The 19,424-nt window shown below is 37.3% G+C and overlaps 1 protein-coding gene across 2 annotated transcripts in view; it reads left to right on the plus strand.

Annotated features, from left to right (window-relative positions):
* Window positions 1-19,424, plus strand: part of LOC122138547 (NACHT, LRR and PYD domains-containing protein 3-like) — a 788,161-nt gene that overhangs the window by 734,266 nt on the left and 34,471 nt on the right. Inside the window, exons 1-6 of one of the 2 annotated variants that reach the window (XM_042731929.1) lie at window positions 8,135-8,288; window positions 11,140-11,221; window positions 11,419-11,532; window positions 14,806-14,919; window positions 16,402-16,515; window positions 16,597-18,390. In XM_042731929.1, coding sequence (XP_042587863.1) covers window positions 11,172-11,221; window positions 11,419-11,532; window positions 14,806-14,919; window positions 16,402-16,515; window positions 16,597-18,390 — 2,186 coding nt within the window. In that variant the 5' untranslated portion in view covers window positions 8,135-8,288; window positions 11,140-11,171. Of the gene's footprint in view, window positions 1-8,134; window positions 8,289-11,139; window positions 11,222-11,418; window positions 11,533-14,805; window positions 14,920-16,401; window positions 16,516-16,596; window positions 18,391-19,424 lie in introns of those variants that run through there. The other variant, XM_042731928.1, reaches the window with a different exon arrangement.

The following is a 19,424-nucleotide window of genomic DNA, read 5'->3' on the forward strand; positions in this document are numbered from 1 at the left end:
TATATTATTTTTTTTTTATAATTGAAAAACACGCATCATTTGTAACATGGATGCATTGTATTTTATCATCACTTGTGTCCTCAAAAAAAGTTTTAATTTTCTATATATACTGATGCTTCAGCCTTTTTGATGTGATAGTGCTACTGTATACTATGTTAACACTTGGGAGTAAGAACTGGAGAGTCAATGAGAATGGCCTGAATTTTTAGAGCTTTAGATCACATTGGAATAAACTTTCATTTTTAAATATATTTCACAATAGTAAAGCAGTTATTTTAAAATCAGGTAAAAATCTTTCACAATATTACTGCTTTAGACATTCGCAACTTTCTGTATTTTGGATGGCTTTGTAAGCAGAGAGAGAATTCTTTAGCAAAAACATTAAAAATCTTACTGTTCAAAAGTTTTGACCTCGGTAGTGTGTCCCATGCTGAAAATATATAAATGAACATCACCATAGCCTGGTAGAGTACCTCAGTATTACTTTTTATATCGTATTGCTGTACTATGTTATATGTTAGAACATATATATATCTAGATATATATATATTATATATATAGATATATATATATATATATATATATATATATATACTATATAAATTCCTGGCATTGTGGTGATTAAATGGAAACTTCATAATGTTTCACTTAATTACTATCATTTAGTCAGGAATTATTTAATTTGTGAAAAAGTCTAAAATAGTTAAAATGTGTACATAGTTATATGGAAAAAAATCCTAAGAACCAAGTGTATTAGTATATAAAAAATACTTACTCATTGTTATGATCTGTGCTGGTTTAAACGAAGCAGCTTCATTCTTTATTCTGAGGTAAATCCAATCTTATTCCTCTCAGGTACGTCTGTCTTGAGGTGAATTATGTACGGTAATTATTTATCTCAGCGCAAAGTGGACAGTAACAAAAAAACAAAAAATACCTTGAACAGTCTCGCGCTTTTGTTTGCTTGTTATGGTGGTGTGGTGCGTTCACCACGCCGCAAGCTTCACGTAGACGATTATAATGTCAATAGCGTGTTCAGCGCATGGTCGTATTAGATATAATGAAGGGAGACTTGAAAGACTGGACATCGCGTTGTTTTGCATGATGGATTACTTTATCACAGGAATTTGTTTTCGATAAAACTTGCTTAGTTTAAAAGAAGACATGTCAAGCTTTCTGATAGATATCTCTCTCATGTCCGCTTCTTTGTCGAGTATTTGCTGAGTTACAGGTTCATTAATATACTGTGTTTTCTAAATGAAGATCACGCAGAACCAAGGCGGCAGACAACGCCCCTTTTTTCATTTTAATAAATGCACAAAGTTTTGTTGTTATTATGTGTGTTATACAAATAAATAGTAATTGCGCTTATCTGTACGATCAAAACTGAAAGTGTAATTTAAGTTATTTTCGGGGTTATCAGGAACAGATGTCCACAAAACGCTTATCCATGTTGATCGGATTCCAGAGGGTTTAAATTTTTGAGATTTTGGATCTCCTATGTTATTGATTTTAATATCTTTGAATTGGCTTTGTAATTGACATAATACATACACACTGAACAAAAATTATAAATGAAAACATTTTTGTTTTTGCCCCTATTTTTCATGAGCTGAACTCAAAAATCTAAGACGTTTTCTATGTACACAAAAGGCCTATTTCTCCTCAAATATTGGTTTCACAAATCTGTTCTAAATTCCCTTTGGATGTTTGGCCAGCCTAAGGCACAACCTGTGCATAATCATGCTGTCCTAAGTCAGCATCCTTGATATGCCACACCTGTGCGGTAGGGATGGATTATCTCTGCAAAGGAGAGGAAGTGCTCAACTAACACAGATTTGAGAAGATTTGTGAACAATATTTGAAAGAAGACAACAGGCCTTTTGTGTACATAGAAAACGTCCTTAGATCTTTGAGTTCAAGCTCATGATAAAATGGGGGCGCAAAAACAAAAGTGTTTCTCTTGAATAATTTTCGTTTTAGTGTATTAACCTGGCTAATCATTAAATTTGTTACTATTTTAGTTCTATTCTGACTTGCTCTGTAGATTATTGACTCTAGGTAATTAAGTCTATTAACCTTGCCAAATCTGTCGCAGTCAGGTTAGGTAGATGGGCAAAATTATATTTTAGAGCCTCAGTACTAAACACATTGGCATTAGTTATTGGTATACTATAGAATTGTAGAGGCTATGTGGTGTGGGGTTGGGGGGGTGTTTTCTTCCTACATTTAGAATCAAGGTTCTAGTGTTGTTTGACGCTGAATGGACTAAATTCGGGTCAGCCTGCAATTCTTTCTGATTATTGTTCGAAAAATTATTCTTATAATAAAGTGTATACTGTGACAAATCATGGCATGATTTATATAAGGGTTACTTTTACTATAAAAGAACTCAGCTGCGTCACGAGCAGCCGAGACTGTTTCCTCCTGCGTTGTTGTGATTTGATCGCGAACGTATAACAGCGAATATCGGTGTGTGATGCAACTGAGATATTCTCCAAAAATGGCACCAGATTGATGCGAGAGGAGGCAAAATTGTTGAAATAAAGTTTTTTTTTTTTATGGTAGCTTCGTACAATTGCGGATGAAACCACTGATGGTCCCATGGATTAATTCACAGATCTCCTTGACTAAGTTTCTGGACAATGGGGGCCATTTCAGTGTGCATTGTTGTTCCTATATGCATGGTCAGACAGCTCCAGATTCCCAATCGAAAAAAATCTTAATTTGATGTTCCAAAGATGAACAAAGGTCTTACGGGTTTTGAAAGGGGACACGAGGGTGAGTAATTAATGACAGTAAATTTTCATTATGTTGGTGAAACTAACCCTTCCTAAGTTGGTCAACTTGGTTTCTATAGTAATGGTCATGACCTCTGGTTAGGATATAGTCTTGCCTTAATTAAGTGTGTACAGATCTAGGGGATAATAAAAGTATTCTAGAATGTAAGTATGCACGAACGAGCCATCTAGAATAATCATTCAAATCGCCTCCGTCTAATGAACAAGACTAACGAGTTTTTGTGAATATGAGATCCGTATTATATACCGGACCGTATGAGACTCAAAGTGTTATTGGAAAATAAGATTAATGAGAATCGATATGATTAAAGAGTAAAATAGATAATTAGTAATAATTACGAAATTAACAAACAACCAGTTGGCATTTCAACCTAAATTTGAGGTCAAAATAAAATGGAGTCAGATTATAATTTAACCTAAATTTAATAACTTTGCGCGCTGAAAAGTCCGAACACACAAGAAACCTTCATGCCACTATTGGATACCTTCCTTGAGCCAATCAATAGAACTTACGTCCTCTTCATCTGTTCTGTTAATTATTTTGTGAGCCTCTGTCTTCTTGCTGTGGGCTGAGTAGAAGTCAAATGGTTAATTTCATTACCCTGATTAAGAAATGTAACAGGTTTGATTAGACAAAATGTTAATTATGTGAAAAGAACATTAGACAATGTGGGAAAAGCTGCTGCACACTGAAATAGACACTGAATGATATTTCTTTAATATGTCAAATCTTTGTAAAGTCATATAGCCATATACACCCATGATCCTACTTATGAATTTTTAACTGCTGCCACATTCTTTTTTTTTCCATGTCTAATATCTTTGCTAGTGCATTTATTTATTTATTTATTTGTTTGTCTGTCAGGTATCTTCTTGTCATCTATAAGTGAAGGATCTAAGGATCCTCAAATGCAAATTGGTGCGTTTATGAGATGTTGTTGTGATAGTTAACATTACTGCTCAGATGAAGTCTGATCATTGAAACATAGGGCAACTACGATTATTTAATAAAAACTCTGCTCCCTTTTTTTACAAATGCTTTTTTAATGATTTTGTATGCTAAAACGTGTAAGTCATTTGAACGAATGATTTAATATCACAAACGTTTTTCCCGCTGTGTGTGGAGTTTAAAAAGACGCTCCCTTAAGCAGTACGGCTAGCACTTTTTTTCCAGGGATTTCAGAACAGCGTAACAGACCAAAATTATTGCGTCATCGGGCAGGCGTGGACTATTTGATCATTGCATAGGTCAACGATCATGCGCAGATTGGGAGGAAAGCCGTTTGCTAGAATTGCTTAAAATAGCGTTACTTCTCCGAGATCATGGGTGTTTTTCATATTATATTCATACTGTTACAGTTAAGGGTGTAACTTTGGTTTTGAGGTGGAGGGGGGGACACAAAATGGGGGAAAATGTTTTCGATTTGAATCCCATTTCCTCATTTACATACAGTTAGGGACTATGGTGATCCAGGAAAAATTAAGTTAAGTTGTTTTATAATGATAAATTTCTGCTGCACTGCAATGAGCTTTGGGGTTAGCATGGTTGGGTTCAGCATCCTGCCTGCCTACCTGCACTTCCTTCGCTTGCGCCTGTTTCCCTGTCTCACCTATGAAATATGACAAATGTGCTAGCCTGATTTTCTAACATGACATAATTAAAATTAATTACCTGACCCTTTACACAGCACATACCTGCAACTCTGAGCTACGTTCTCCCTGTCTCCACCCTCCCTGTCTTTAAGCAGCTTCACCTCATCTGTTCTCTGATATGGAAAAGCATGGCATAAAAAAAATAAAACAAAAAGTTCATCACAACTGAAAACATATTATAACAGTCAACAGAAAAATATCAGGGCATGATTCTGTTTCTCTCCCACCACACAAGTGAGCAGGTAAATAATATGAAACCACACCAATGTGATGATGTGACCCATGTTAAAAAAATATTTCTAAAACAAATAAACAACACGCAATTTGGCTCCTATAAGAAGAACATTTAATTTGATAATATTCAAACTGTAATTCACTATTTATCATGTACACTTCTTCTTCCCTTTATCACCAACAAATCAAAATCACCCTGGCCTTTCATACAGCACATAACCTACCTGTAACCGTGTGTGCTGCTGCTGCTTTCCCTATCTCACCCTCTCTGTTTCTGCAAGCAGCTCCACCTCATCTGTGCTCTGATATGAAAACACCTGAGTTATGATCATATTGAGTCCACATAAGCCAGAAAAGAGGCTCTGTATGTACATTTTTAAAAACTGGTATGCCACATCATTTTCAGATTAATGTGTAAAAAAAAAAACCCGACTGCGTATCAATAACTTTACAGACTAGACTTGGCTGATGTGTAAAAACTATACTCAGGCTCACCACATAACCATAACACTTATAATAAAATATAGGGGCTAACTCAGGCTAGCTCCACATTAAGCCTTTTCTTTGAACAAAGTAAATCAAATTTTTACAAATTAAACTTCTATTTTAAACATGAACAAATATTGTAAGTGAACAACAATAGCTCAAGTTTAGAAAAACATTATTTATTAAGACTTATTTTATTTCTGCATCTGAGTATAATGAGTTGAGTAGCCTATAACAGCAGCCAGAGTCTGCCTTGTCATACATTGCTGACAGAAAACGCTGCTGTTTAAAGTGGACACAGAATGTTCTAGGCAACATTAAATGTTTAGGTGGTTAGCTAGCTAACGGTCTGAAGTAACCTAGCAACAGTGTATGTTAATCGTTAGCTCATCAACAGTTGTAGACCATAGACTAGTGTTGTCACGGTACCAAAATTTCAGTATTCGGTACCGATACCAGTGAAAATCCACGGTTCTCGGTACCAATTTCGGTACCAAAGCAGAACACAAAAATATGCTAATTAAAAAAAAAAAAAAAAAAAAAAAACTTTTTATCACTAAAAAATAAAACCAATGCCATACTTTAAACTTATTTACAATTGTGTTTAAAGTTTTTCTACAAGTAATATAATTATGGAAAACAGTAAACAAGTTTCACCCAAATTTAATTTGTCTTTTAATTAATGAAATTTAAACATATTTTATTTTTTGTTAAATAAAGGGGATTTGCTATTAAAATTAAAACATGGAAGAAATATTGTGTGATTTATTTCTTTAAAAAATTAAGTTTTATTAATTTTTTCAACAGTAGTAGCAGTATCACATACATTCTACTAAATAATAGTAATATTTCTAGCACAATGCCTTTATGTAAAAATGAACATTTATTATTTAGTTTTTGACGGGTTTGCAGTGTTTCCACAGCCTTGCACTCCCCCGCCCCCATATATACATATATATGCGAATTCATTTTCTGCCAGCAGGAGGCGCTTTAAGAGCGGGAGAGATACAGGATTCTCCGGTAACGGCTGCAAAGCAGCGCTGAGCTCACAAAACGCTGCCTTATCAAGCATTACATGCAAAAATGAAATGAAATCGAAAATGTTCTAAATACAGGCGGTTTTCCTTCTGAAATACAGTGATATTAAAACACCCGCATCGGTTTTTGATTTTGAAACGTGCAGTGCTCATGTTTATTCAATGAAAGTCAAAGCCTTTTGAAAAATCTATTTGTGGCGGTCAGTTTTGATATTGTAATAAATCATTGTGTGGGAAACCCTGGGTTGCCGTGAATACCTTTAAATTGACTCTGGTTTTACTCAAATGAAAGGGTAAAATGCTTGTGAAGTGACTCAGAACAGTTTTGGTAATGTTGTTTATGTATTTATGTCCTCATTGAGACGCAGATGCTGAAATACTGCAAGCGTCACGCACTTCAGTCTATGTAGTAAACAAACCTGCACGTCTCTGCCATTCATTCATTCACACAGACACGCGCAGAACATGCACGATCATATTTCAAACCGATTTTTGTGGCTTAACATTTACAGATACTGGTCCATATGGAGATTTGATTTGATTAATTTATGCTAACTTTGACAAAATTCCGTGACTGTCCATATTAAAATGTAAGTTTCATTTTCATGACTGGATTTTGAGATTCCGTCCGCGTTTTCTGCTTCACGGAGATCATAGCATTGTATGCGTCAAGAACCGGGTTTGAACGGGTACTCGGTACCACCGGTACTTAAAGAAACCTGGTACCGTGACATTTCATTTTTTTAGTACCGACTTGGTACTGAAGTACCGTGTCTTTTGAACACAATACCATAGACTGTGTAAAAAAATAAGTAGACAGACCATTTTGATTACCCTGACCTGAGCTAATATACCCTGAACCCGGCTACTCAGTAGAACTTTCAGTGCGCTTACACTAGAGTGTGCACGAGACGTCCCTGCCTGTACGCGGAACGCGCGCATCGACAAAGACAGGCAGGATGTCTGTTCTGCTCGGTCCTGCTCCTCCGTGACGATTTACGGCGCGCGGTTTAAAAAAAATAATAACAAACTAATTTGAAAGTGGGGGGGACACGAACGGGATTTTTGAAAAAGTGGGGGGGACATGTCCCCCCTGTCCCCATAGGAAATTACGCCCATGATTCATACTGTTACAGTTAAGGTAACCTTTCCGCGATCGAGTGTCAAATTACATTCATACTGTTAAAATTACATTAATACAGTTATGACTTCAGATACCTGTCCTGATCTCAGGTGTTTCATGTCAAATTACATTAATACAGTTATGACTTCAGATCCCTGTCCTGATCGTTCCATGTTCGCAATATACTATTCAGTTATGATATACCCATTTCACTTTAATAAGCTTACTGACTTCACATCTATTCTATCATGAGTTCTATCACACAAGACAAGTCTGAATGTGAGTGGCTTATCAAACCGATGATTATTTTGTGATTACCATGGACGTCAATAACCATGTTTGGTTTGTAGTAAAACTTACAGTAAAACATAAGTAGAGTAGGCTACTAACTTTACGGTACGTTTTACATTTTTTGGTTGTTTATTTGTTTTCGAAAATAGCTAAACTGTAAGACAATAAAACATAATAGATATAAAATATAATATCTACATGTATGACTGTTTTCTCCATTATCCATCGTAGGTATGCTTTTATTTCTCCTCATTATCCATCTGAGTTGATCCTGGGATTAAAAAACGCCCGCGCAAAAAAAAAAAAAAAAAACGCATTCTGTGCATGATCGGTGACCAAAAAAGGCTATAATTTTTTTTTTTTTTTTTTAAAGAGGGCGTTTTACCAAGACCATCAGAAACGCCCATTTTACGTCGTGGGTAATGAACCCCTGGAATTTAGAGTGAATGGCCCAGGGGCTTTAGGAGTGTCGGCGCCATCTTTGTTTTCGTCGTGTCTTGAATAAAAAGTGAAAAGCAGATGTTCCGAGTTGATGTTTCTCAATTTAAACAGCCAGAATCGATTCCATACGGAATATCAAAGGTGTTCATCGGAACTAAGTCATGATTTTCGTGTAGCTGCTTCATAGAAAGGCGGTGGATTTTGTGAATCTGTGTAAAGAAGGTGAGTTTTGAGTGCTTTACAGTGACTTCCACATTCAGATTTCCTCTAAAGGACGTTTATTTTTATATGTTTTAATGTTTTCTTTTGCGAGCAGATTAACGTGGTTTGATTGGTGTTTGGTGTTGTCTGTGACAAAAATAGCTTGTGCTTTTATACAGGATCCTGTAGATGAGGAGGTTGCATTAATTCATAGGGAGTTACATGTACTTTTAGTTACATTAATCCAATAAAACAATCTTAAATGTTAATTTCTATTGAATGAAATAATAAATCTGCAATAGACTGATGATTTAGATTTATGTACAGCTGTATTTTTCAAATAAATCTTAAAGGATCATTCAGTGGTTCACAGTAAACAGTATCTTGTCTAACAAATTTTATGAATGCAACTGTAATGGCTCTGTGCAGCTTAGCTGAGTCCTTGAGGGTTTTTTCTGCTTTAATATCATTTTTAATATTTTTTAAGAATAATAGTTTTAAGAGAAGCCATGGATCTGAAGTGTCTACCAATCAAAATAACCCAAATCAATACATAGCTTGATGTGAGTTATGACTTGATGGGAAGAAATGTTTTACATACTTTAGTGAACATGAGCTGGAGAAGGATAGTAAATTAACCTAAATAAATAATCTTTTAAAGGTTTTTTTGTGTCTTGTATAAAGCAGATTATTGACTCAGTGGCAGCTGTCAGTCTGGGGCTGAACACTTCTGCACGTGTGAGGACTCGAATGCTGTGACAGCGTATCACACATAAAATCACTTACAGTTCACAATTAAACCCTTTCCTTTTCTTGATACTCGATAAAATCCATTGCAATGAACGTCATCTGAGATGTTTAATTTCGCAATCATTCCTGATTATTATTCCTGCTGGCGTTCACTTCAGTCCACAAGTCGTTCTTATAGGTTAGGCTATTTTCATTTAATTTGATGTAAAAACAACAGGCTTAGTATGTCTAGCATCATTTAATGTTAGTGAACATTGCAAATAAATTGGTTGCAAAACAGTATCCACTCACATTTAACTTTTTGTCTGGTTGTTACGGTCAGGAAAAAAAAGAATCATATTAATATATGTTATAGCCTTTGAGATAGCCAATGATCACTAGATTTAATACAGATGCTATACTATAAGTTACTATAATAATTCAAAGGGTTTACCCTCCGGAGTGAGAGCTTGGAAGGGTTGAGGGGTGTAGGGGACCAAACAACTGTTTCTTGAAGTGCCCTTCTGCGTCATCATACCGTGCCCACACGGAGGCGCCGTCATCATGCAAAGAACCTGCGCAAAGGATCATGGGAGCCCGAAGTGTCCATCAGTTGTACACTTAGAAATGCTTCATTCCGAAGGGCCTTTTGAAGTGGCCAGTTTTGAGCACTTCGGTTTTGAACGACCCTTCAATATGGCGGCCATGATTGTTTTCACTCCGAAGTGCCCTTCGGAGGGCGATATATCCGTCTGGAACGCACCGCCTTTTGGTGCCATTCTCTAGCGTGCTTTAAGTGTCTTCCGTGTTGGTTTCAAGATAGAGATGGCCGCTTGGTTTATACTCTGCTTCTTTTTTTTTTTTTTTGTACAAATGCTAGATTTTTTTAAATGATTTTGAATGCTAAAACGTGTACATTATTTGAATGATGATTTGACATTGCAATGTGTGTGGAGTTTAAAGACGCTCCCTTAAGCACTTCAGGTGCGAGGAGTGACGGCGCCATCTTTGTTTTTCGTGTCCCGAATAAAAAGTGAAAGCAAATGTCCAGAGTTGATGTCTCTCCATTTAAAGGGTAACTAAACCCCTGGTCAGAGCCTGACTCCACCCACTGGCAATATTTGAAAAATGCTGAAAAGTGGGCAGAGCACAGCGGAGATAGAGGGGACGAACCGAGGGCGGGGCTGAGCGGGTGGGGCGTGAACCTGAGACCCGCAGTAATGGTATGATTGACAGCTGCTGTCAGAGTCGCTAAAATGGAGAGTGACTGAAGTGTCGCAAGTAGTTTTGCAACAGAGCGTTCATTTGAAGTAGAGGACTTTTCTCCCCCACCTTCACCTGAATTGGAGGATGTCGAGGTGTCTGTGGACACAGGGCCTGAGCCATATCAATTCGAGCCGCTGGCTCAAACTGCGGTCTTAACTCCCGCATCGCGATCAGCATCTGACTTGCTACAGTGATTTGATGGAACAAGATGGTTTTATACTGCCAAGGGCGTGGTAGCTCGTACCAAGGGCGTGGTGAGCTGGAAACTGCTTATGTCACGTACCACCGCAAACATCCAATAGGAAAAATCAACGGCAGTAGCCTCCGTTCAACCTGAAGAGGGCAGCATTCAGACGTTATTACACCATATATTGTAGAATTAAAACACTTTATACTCAAATGTCAAAAAAGTTACTCGAATCAATGAACAGCACTAATAAAGCCCCATTCTTACATCTCATTAACTAAAAAAAAGTTGGTTTAGGGTTTAGTTACTCTTTAAACAGCCAGAATCGATTCTATACAGAATATCAAAGTGTTTCATAGGAACTAAGCCATGATTTATGTGTAGCTGTTTCATAGATTCACAAAATCCACCGCCTTTCTGTGTAAGTTAAATAAGGTGAGTGCTGAGTGCTTTACAGTGACTTCCGCATTCAGATTTCCTCTAAAGGACGTTTATTTGTATATGTTTTAATATTTTCTTTTTCAAGCAGATGAAGGTGGTGTGATTGGTGTTTGGTGTTGTGTGTGGTTTATTTGATCATTTGTTAACACACGACTAACATTGTGTATCTGAGTGAACGCCGCTCTCATGATCTGTTTCTCTCAGGATCCGTTCAGATCATTATTGAGTTTGTTTCTCATTTCTATTCAGAGTCAGTGCTGCAGATCAGATTCTGTTTCATCATGGAGGACACACAAACATCCACAGATCAAGAGTTTTCTCCAGGATGCAGGTACTTTGAATAAACACTGTATTAAATCATCTTCAATGATGAGAGATGGGAGTCTCCTTCGTGTTTTTGTGTCTGGAGATTTTTAAGTTAAAATGAAGATTTTATTTCTCTTCGTGGAGTGTTTTTGATGAAAAATACTTAAAGACCTTAAAAGTTAATGGTTATCACCATAAAGGATTAAACCTGTTTTGTTATAGTTCAGTTCATCAGAAGAGATCAGAAGCAGAGCCCAGCTGTGTGTCTGTGAGGAGTGACACGTCTGTGGGTCGTAAAATATCATTTAAGAGAGGAGATACAAAGACTGATCTCAGGTACATTTTTATATACATTTTAGGTAACACTTTTTATAAGAAACTATATATGTTGTATCATCTCATGAATATTCAAATGGTTTTAATATATTATAATATTTACTTATTTGTGGTTATAGCTTTTAAGAATATGATGATTTATAAAACACAATGGACATGTTGCATCCACTTAAATTACAATGGATTATAGTTCTCATATTTACAATGTATTACAAGTCTCGTATATTGCCATGTTACTTGTGTTACTTTATTTAAAGCAGACAAAAGCCACTTATAATTAATAATAATAATTATATATAATTTTTTTTTTTTCTCCAACAGCAATAAGATCAGATCAGATGAATGTGTAATATGACCGAGGGTGTTTTGTAGTTTGGTTTGAACATCTTTAAAACAATATTAAAATATATTTTATATTATTTAGGCACTTACAGGCTATAGTTTGACAATGTTCTAATTCAACATGAGGGGGCAGCTGTGGCCTAATGGTTAGAGATTTGGACTTGTAACCAGAAGGTCACAGGTTCGAGTCTCGGTGCTGGCAGGAGTTGTAGGTGGGAGGGAGTGAATGAACAGCGCTCTCTTCCACCCCCCTCGGTGCTGGCAGGAGTTGTAGGTGGGAGGGCACTGAACCCCCAGTTGCTCCCCGGGTGCTGGATTATAGCTGCCCACTGCTCCGGGGGTGTGTTCACTTCTCACTTCTGTGTGTGTGCACTTGGATGGATTAAATGCAGAGCACCAATTCCGAGTATGGGTTACCATACTTGGCAAATGTCACGACTTTCACTTTCAAACAATTGGATGGTGTGTCGAATTTAATTTTCAAACATTAAAAAATGACACATTCTTGACTTACTCCTTAACAGTTCATCAGTCTGTTAATAATTTAATGCCATCTCTTGAATATCTGAAGGTCAGGTTTTTCCATCACTCATCATTAGAACCCATTTTACACATGGCTCTCGATTCTGACATGTACTTGCTCTTGTGAAAATGTACCATAGTTCTTTACCAGGCCAATAATTACTTTTTTTTTTTTTTATTAAACTATATAGCATTTGTTATGAAAAACAACAGCCTGTACATTTAGAAATTAGCTACAACATGCCAGTTGTAATATAAATGTATAGGAAAAAAAAATAGTTTGAATTGTAAAAACATGTTTGATATTTATGATTTGAGTTTGGGGACACTCTGTCTCGATTAGGAGCAGTTAAATAATCATAATGACACCATACAATAGAGGATTTTTAGGACAAAAAATAGTTTTGACAAGCTTTGAATTGGGCCACACACCCTGATCGTTTGGGGGTGCAAACCGGGCTTAAAATCTGCCTTAAAATCATCTTTGGCCGCTCTTGAGTTGACATGTAGTTGCTTATAGTCAATAGATTAAGGGGACAATAAAAATAAAATGGCACCTAACATATATTTATTGCACTTTTTCAGCTGAAAGTGAGCGGCAACCTCCCGCTCTCTCTCATGAAGCCAATAAGGAAGTGACTAAAACTGCAATTCATCGACTGTCCGCTAGAGGCTGGCTGCAAAAGGGAGTCACTCCCATAGACTCCCCATGTTAAAATGCCCAACTTTACAGCAGAAAAAAACATGTTTACAGCCTGGTTCAAAAAATGATTTTGGTCTATATCTAATTTTGCCCTTCATGACAACTTTGAGGGGGGTGAATTTTTTTTATAACTCATCCGTTTAAATTATATTAAGCCTTAAAGTTCTGCATAATTAAGGGCTTAGCCACTTGAGTGACAGGTGGATTGCCGCTGCTGACACCGCCGTCGCGCTAGGTGGTCGTGGCTTCAGCAACTAGCTCTCGCCTTTTTGCCCATTTTCGATTATCCGGGAGAGTCACGCGGTGACGCGCTGCCAAGATGACGATGGCCTGCTCTGCACACTTTGAGCTTCAAAAACGCTCTTCAGGAGTCCATGGGTGACGTCACGGACACTACGTCCATGTTTTTATACAGTCTATGGTTGAAAGTATTATAAATGAGCTTAAACTAGCTCACATCAAAATTAACATTAGCCTCATGGAAAACACTCAAAGATCATTCAGCACACTCAAACTGAAGCATGGCGTGAGCTCACTAGAGCAGATGCGTTTACTCGGTCACGCGACACTAAACAGTGCTGTGAGATCCAGTGTGTAGTAGTCTCGCGTAGCAAGACCTTCAGACTGAAGGTCTGGAATTCATGGCAGGGCTCCAGACTCAACCAAATGGTAGCATTTTGTGAAAATTTTTTCTGCCGGTGCAACTAATTTTTGTGAGTGGTCGCACTGGCACGACCACCGCATTGCCCAACTAAACCGCGCTGTGCAGCGCATCAGACATTTAGCCAATGGTCTGTGGGCGTGACGTTTGAGGCTGAGACTAAGTGTGAAGCAGCAAGTCAATTCACTCGGTGGCCATCTTTGAAACTCCTCTCAGGCATGCAAGTGCAGCTCCTATCTCTTTAATGGAGAAACATCAAATTCTCCAAAACTATTCACTAAGCTTACGATTAAATTTCATATTTGAAATCACCAATGAAATCTGACAACAACTGTGTCATAAATGTTGTTTGTTTTGCTCAAATAGTGTTAAAAAAGCTTATTTTTCAGGCTAGAGCAGCCAGTGTGCATGCGCAGTCCTGTGAATGCTGACTTTTTCTATAGCAACCAGGACTTCTAACCACAGCTGCAGTGACGCGCTAACTTTACTGATTAGTGATTGGCTCTTTTACTCAGAAGGCGGGGCTTCATTTGATATTGGCTCTTTTACTCAGAAGGCGGGGTTTCATTTGATAGATATGCGATTTTGTTGTCTTTTTTATTATGTGGTTTTTGGTTGAATTTATTGGGTAATATATGTTGTTTGTTGATTTAAACTAGTTTAAAGTCAGATGAAACAGCGCTGAAAGACAGCAGAAACACTGTGCAATGATACAGTCAGAAGGCATTTTAATCTACAAATTGCCATCATTTACCATGGATTTACTGTAGTAACACTAATTGCATCATGGTACTGTCAGAAATGTGGGTATTTGTATTGAACATTATTAAATTATTAATGTAGACATGAATTAAATGTAATAAAGGAGTAATTGAATATAATTACAGCATGTTTCTGATCAAGCTATATCATGTGTGCATTTAGCCTATACTAAATGTTTTTAGACTACTGGTTTTCATACAAATACCTAAAAACCATATAGGTGTATTTTTACTATGGTATTGAGGTGTGCTGTATGTGTGCTTTAAAACCTGTTTTGTTATAGTTCAGTTCATGAGAAGAGATCAGAAGCAGAGCCCAGCTGTGTGTCTGTGAGGAGTGACACGTCTGTGGGTCGTAAAATATCATTTAAGAGAGGAGATACAAAGACTGTTCTCAGGTACATTTTTATATACATTTTAATATAGGATGTCATTTTATATTATCAAAATAGTGTATATAGCATTTTCTACAATAAGAGAAATTATTCTTGCACATTGCTAATAGACTTTTTGTTATCTTTATCTGGTATTTTAACATGTACATATTGGCAAAAGTATTCTAATGAACCGGTTTGACTACTTTAGTAATTTCTATGAGTACAAATCCTAATGTTTAAGCATATAATAACATTCTAGGGAATTATGTGCTTCTAATTTTATAGCAACATTTTGGAAAGGACCCTTTTCTGTTTTAACATGACAATGCTTCTTTGTATAAGGCAAGGTTCAAAAAGAAATGATTGATTCATTCAGTGTGTGAAGAACTTGACTGGTCTGCAGAAACCCAGCTGAACATCTCTGCTGTGACTTTAAATGCAGACCTCGAGCCAAAAACATATCACGAAACACCAGTGACTTGTTCATACACTATATGGACAAAAGTATTGGGACACCCCCTTCTTTAGAACAGAAAAAGGCACTTCTAAAACTGTGGCAACAAAGATGGAAACATAATTCATGTATTTAAAAATTGTATTTCCATCTCTGTTGCAACAGTTTTGGAATTGTCTAAAATGACTGTAGCCACATGTACAAGTCATTGGTGTTTGGTGATGAGTTTATGGCTCAAGGTCTGCATTTAAAGTCACAGCAGAGGTTTTCAGCTGGGTTTCTGCTAGGACTGTGTGATTAATCAAAGTCCAATCGCAAACGCGATTTGAGACGTTTCGATTTGCTAATCGCAAAAGCCTGCGATGTGGCCGCGATATTACTCTGTTCCAGAGCATACGCATGACTGCAATGGTTTAATGGAAACTGTAAGAATTTCGGTGAATTTTTATTTATTTTTTTTCAGCAGGGTAATGATACTCAGTACTGTGCTGCACATTGTTGACAATATTGAGCTGAAGCTTGACATTGCAAATTTAAAATTGCAAATCAAATCGCAACCGCAATATCTGTAAAAAAAAAAATCGCAATTCGATATTTTCCCCATATTGCACAGCCCTAGTTTCTGCAGACCAGTCAAGTTCTTCCACACTGACTCAATCAATCATTTCTTTACACAGAGGTTTTGTCATGTTAGAATAGAAAAGGGTCCTGTCCAATCTGTTGATGTAAAATTAGAAGCACACAATTCCCTAGAATATCATTTTATGCTTAAACATTAGTAATTTCCATTAGTACAAATCTTAAAGTAGTCAAACCTGTTCATTAGAAGTGGGTTTCCCAATACATTTGGCAATATAATGTATATAGTGTTACAAAGAGAGCTGCATTTGTGAAAGCACTCAGTTCTGTGTAACTTTATCTTTTGTAATAAAATTGTGTAAATTAAATGATCATGAAGTGCTGTTTAAAGTAATTGTTTAAAAAATAAATGCAGATGTACTTTAAATATTGTAATTCAAAGGATTGACTTTAATCCCTCTCTGTTATAGCTCAGTTCAGCAGAAGAGATCAGAAGCAGAGTCCAGCTGTGTGTCTATGAGGAGTGACATGTCTATTAATCAGTCATTAGATTATAAGAGTGAAGATACAAAGACTGATCTCAGGTCTAATATTTCTGTAAAAGATTATTAATATAGAATACATTAGCTTAGCTTATTTAATTATGCAGTATTTTATTTTTACAGGCATGAAGTCCTCAACATGTTTAGATCAAATCTGCTGAAGAAGTTTGAGCATCTGTATGAGGGAACAGTGACACAGGGAAACCCAACACTCCTGAATGAGATCTACACAGAGCTCTACATCACAGAGAGTGAGAGTGGAGAGATCAGTAATGAGCATGAGGTGAGACAGATTGAGACACGATCCAGGAGAGCAGCAACAGAGGACACAGACATCAAATGCAATGACATCTTTAGACCTTTACCTGGACAAGACAAAGCCATCAGAACTGTGCTGACAAAGGGAGTCGCTGGCATTGGAAAAACAGTCTCTGTACAGAAGTTGATCCTGGACTGGGCTGAAGGGAAAGAGAATCAGGACGTCCAGCTCATATTTCCACTTCCTTTCAGAGAAATCAACTTGATGAAGGACAAAACACTCAGTCTTTCAGATCTTCTTCATGTCTTTTTCCCTGAGACTAAAGAAATAGAAATACCCAGTGATGAATATAAAGCGCTGTTCATCTTTGATGGTCTGGATGAGTGTCGTCTGTCTCTGAACTTTAAGAGTAAAGTGAAACTGTGTAATATATCTGAATCAGCCTCAGTGGACGTGCTGCTGATGAACCTCATTGTGGGGAATCTGCTTCCCTCTGCTCTCATCTGGATCACCTCCAGACCAGCAGCAGCTGATCTCGTCCCCTCTGAGTGTGTCCATCGAGTGACAGAGGTACGAGGCTTCAATGAGCCACAGAAGGAGGAATACTTCAGGAAGAGAATCAGTGATCAGAGTCTGGCCGAAGTGTTCATCTCACACCTGAAGTCATCAAGGAGCCTCTACATCATGTGCCACATCCCAGTGTTCTGCTGGATCTCAGCCGCTGTTCTGGAGAAGATGTTGAGTCCAGAAGAGAGTGGAGAGATTCCCAAGACTCTCACTCAAATGTACACACACTTCCTGATCCTTCAGACCAACATCAAACATGAGAAGCACTATGAGAAGAAGGTGACAGATGAAGACATGATCCTCAAACTGGGGAAAGTGGCTTTTCAGCAGCTTGTGAAAGGAAACCTGATCTTCTATGAGGAAGACCTGAGAGAGTGTGGCATTGATGTGACAGAAGCGTCAGTGTACTCAGGATTGTGCACTCAGATCTTCAGAGAGGAGTTGGGCTTGTATCAGGGGAAAGTCTTCTGCTTTGTTCATCTGAGCATTCAGGAACATCTAGCAGCTCTATATGTGCACCTCTCCTGGACCAACAACAACAGAAATGTGATTGACCAGAGTTTGCAGACTAAAGTGAAGGACTTGTTTGAAATCTTGTTTAAACATGTTTCATTATCTGAGCTGCATCATAGAGCTGTGGATGAGGCTCTACAGAGTAAAAATGGACATCTGGATCTTTTCCTGCGGTTCCTTCTGGGTTTGTCAGTGGAGTCTCATCAGATTCTCCTACAACAAATAATGACGCTGAAAAGAAGCAGCTCTGACAGCAATGAGAAAACCATTGAGTACATCAAGATGAAGATCAGGATCATTGACTCTCCAGAGAAATCCATCAATCTGTTCCACTGTCTGAATGAACTGGGTGATCATTCACTAGTGGAGGAAATACAACAGTATCTGACATCTGGGAGAATAAAGGAAGCCAAACTTTCTTCATCTCAGTGGTCAGCTGTAGCTTTTGTGTTGTTGACATCAGAAGAGGAACTGAAGGAGTTTCGTCTTGATAAATTTGTTAAAGAAAAGAATAAGCCTGAAAATAAGGAAGTTCTTCAGAAGCTGCTGCCTGTGATTAAAGAATCCAGATCAGTTCTGTAAGTATCACTGAAAACAATCACTTTACTGTTAAAACATTATGAAAATCAAAGTTAAAGCTCATAAATCTTCAGTGCTGCAGATGTTGTCCAGAGTTTAGTGGTCAGTATTTAGATGTGTTTTATATCAAATCAGTGACACCGTTAGATTCAGAGACGGAGAAGTGGCATATGAATAAATTATTTGTGTTCGTCAATAGTTTAAAATGTCTTTGCAAAAAAAGGAATTTAAGTAATTGTAATTTTTAAAGGGGTCATGAACTGCCTCTGATTTTTATTTTATTTTATACTGTTCTCTATATCGGATCCAATAAAGTCGGCACAACACCGTCTTTTAGTTTCAATCTTTTTGAAAATCCCACGTCAAATTCTTCCTTGTTTGTAAATGAATCCGCAGTAAAAAGAAGTGAACAAAAGATTTCTTACTTATGCGGTCTGGATCTTCATTAAAAATAAAGTTCATTCACTCTTTCTTAACATTGGGATCAGAAGGAAGGCGATGCAAAGACTGTTTTATTCACAGCTTGACACTGAACAGCATCTTCTTGTCTTCAGAGCATCTTTATCGTTTGGTTTCTCAGGGCTCTCAAAAGTTCTAAATCACTGGTAGCCCAAAAAGAATTTAAGTAGCCCGAAGAAAAAGAAAAAAAAAGACACCGACTAAACTTCACTGAAGACAAATCCGCATGATTAAAAACTTGAGTGATTGCTTGTTTTCTTCAAATAACAAGTCAAGAGAGGGGTGCAACGGATCACAAAACCCACGGCTCGAATAATATTGCATTATCATATCAGATTTTGAGTAACAGATAAGATCATTTTGCAGATGAGCAAAAAAATAAAAAATAGCTTGAGTCTGTGTGCAAAGAGATAACACACAGACTCACAACCCACCTTTTATAGTATGTAAAAAGATACATTGAAGGACAGATTAGGATCTTTGAGCCAATCATGTTGCTCAGTGCACATCACCCCATAACACATGCACATCTCATGCACATTACATGGTAGATGTCTGGTTACTCTCAAAACTG

The sequence above is a fragment of the Cyprinus carpio genome, chromosome B9 (genome assembly GCF_018340385.1).
Source record: "Cyprinus carpio isolate SPL01 chromosome B9, ASM1834038v1, whole genome shotgun sequence".
Taxonomy (NCBI): domain Eukaryota; kingdom Metazoa; phylum Chordata; class Actinopteri; order Cypriniformes; family Cyprinidae; genus Cyprinus; species Cyprinus carpio.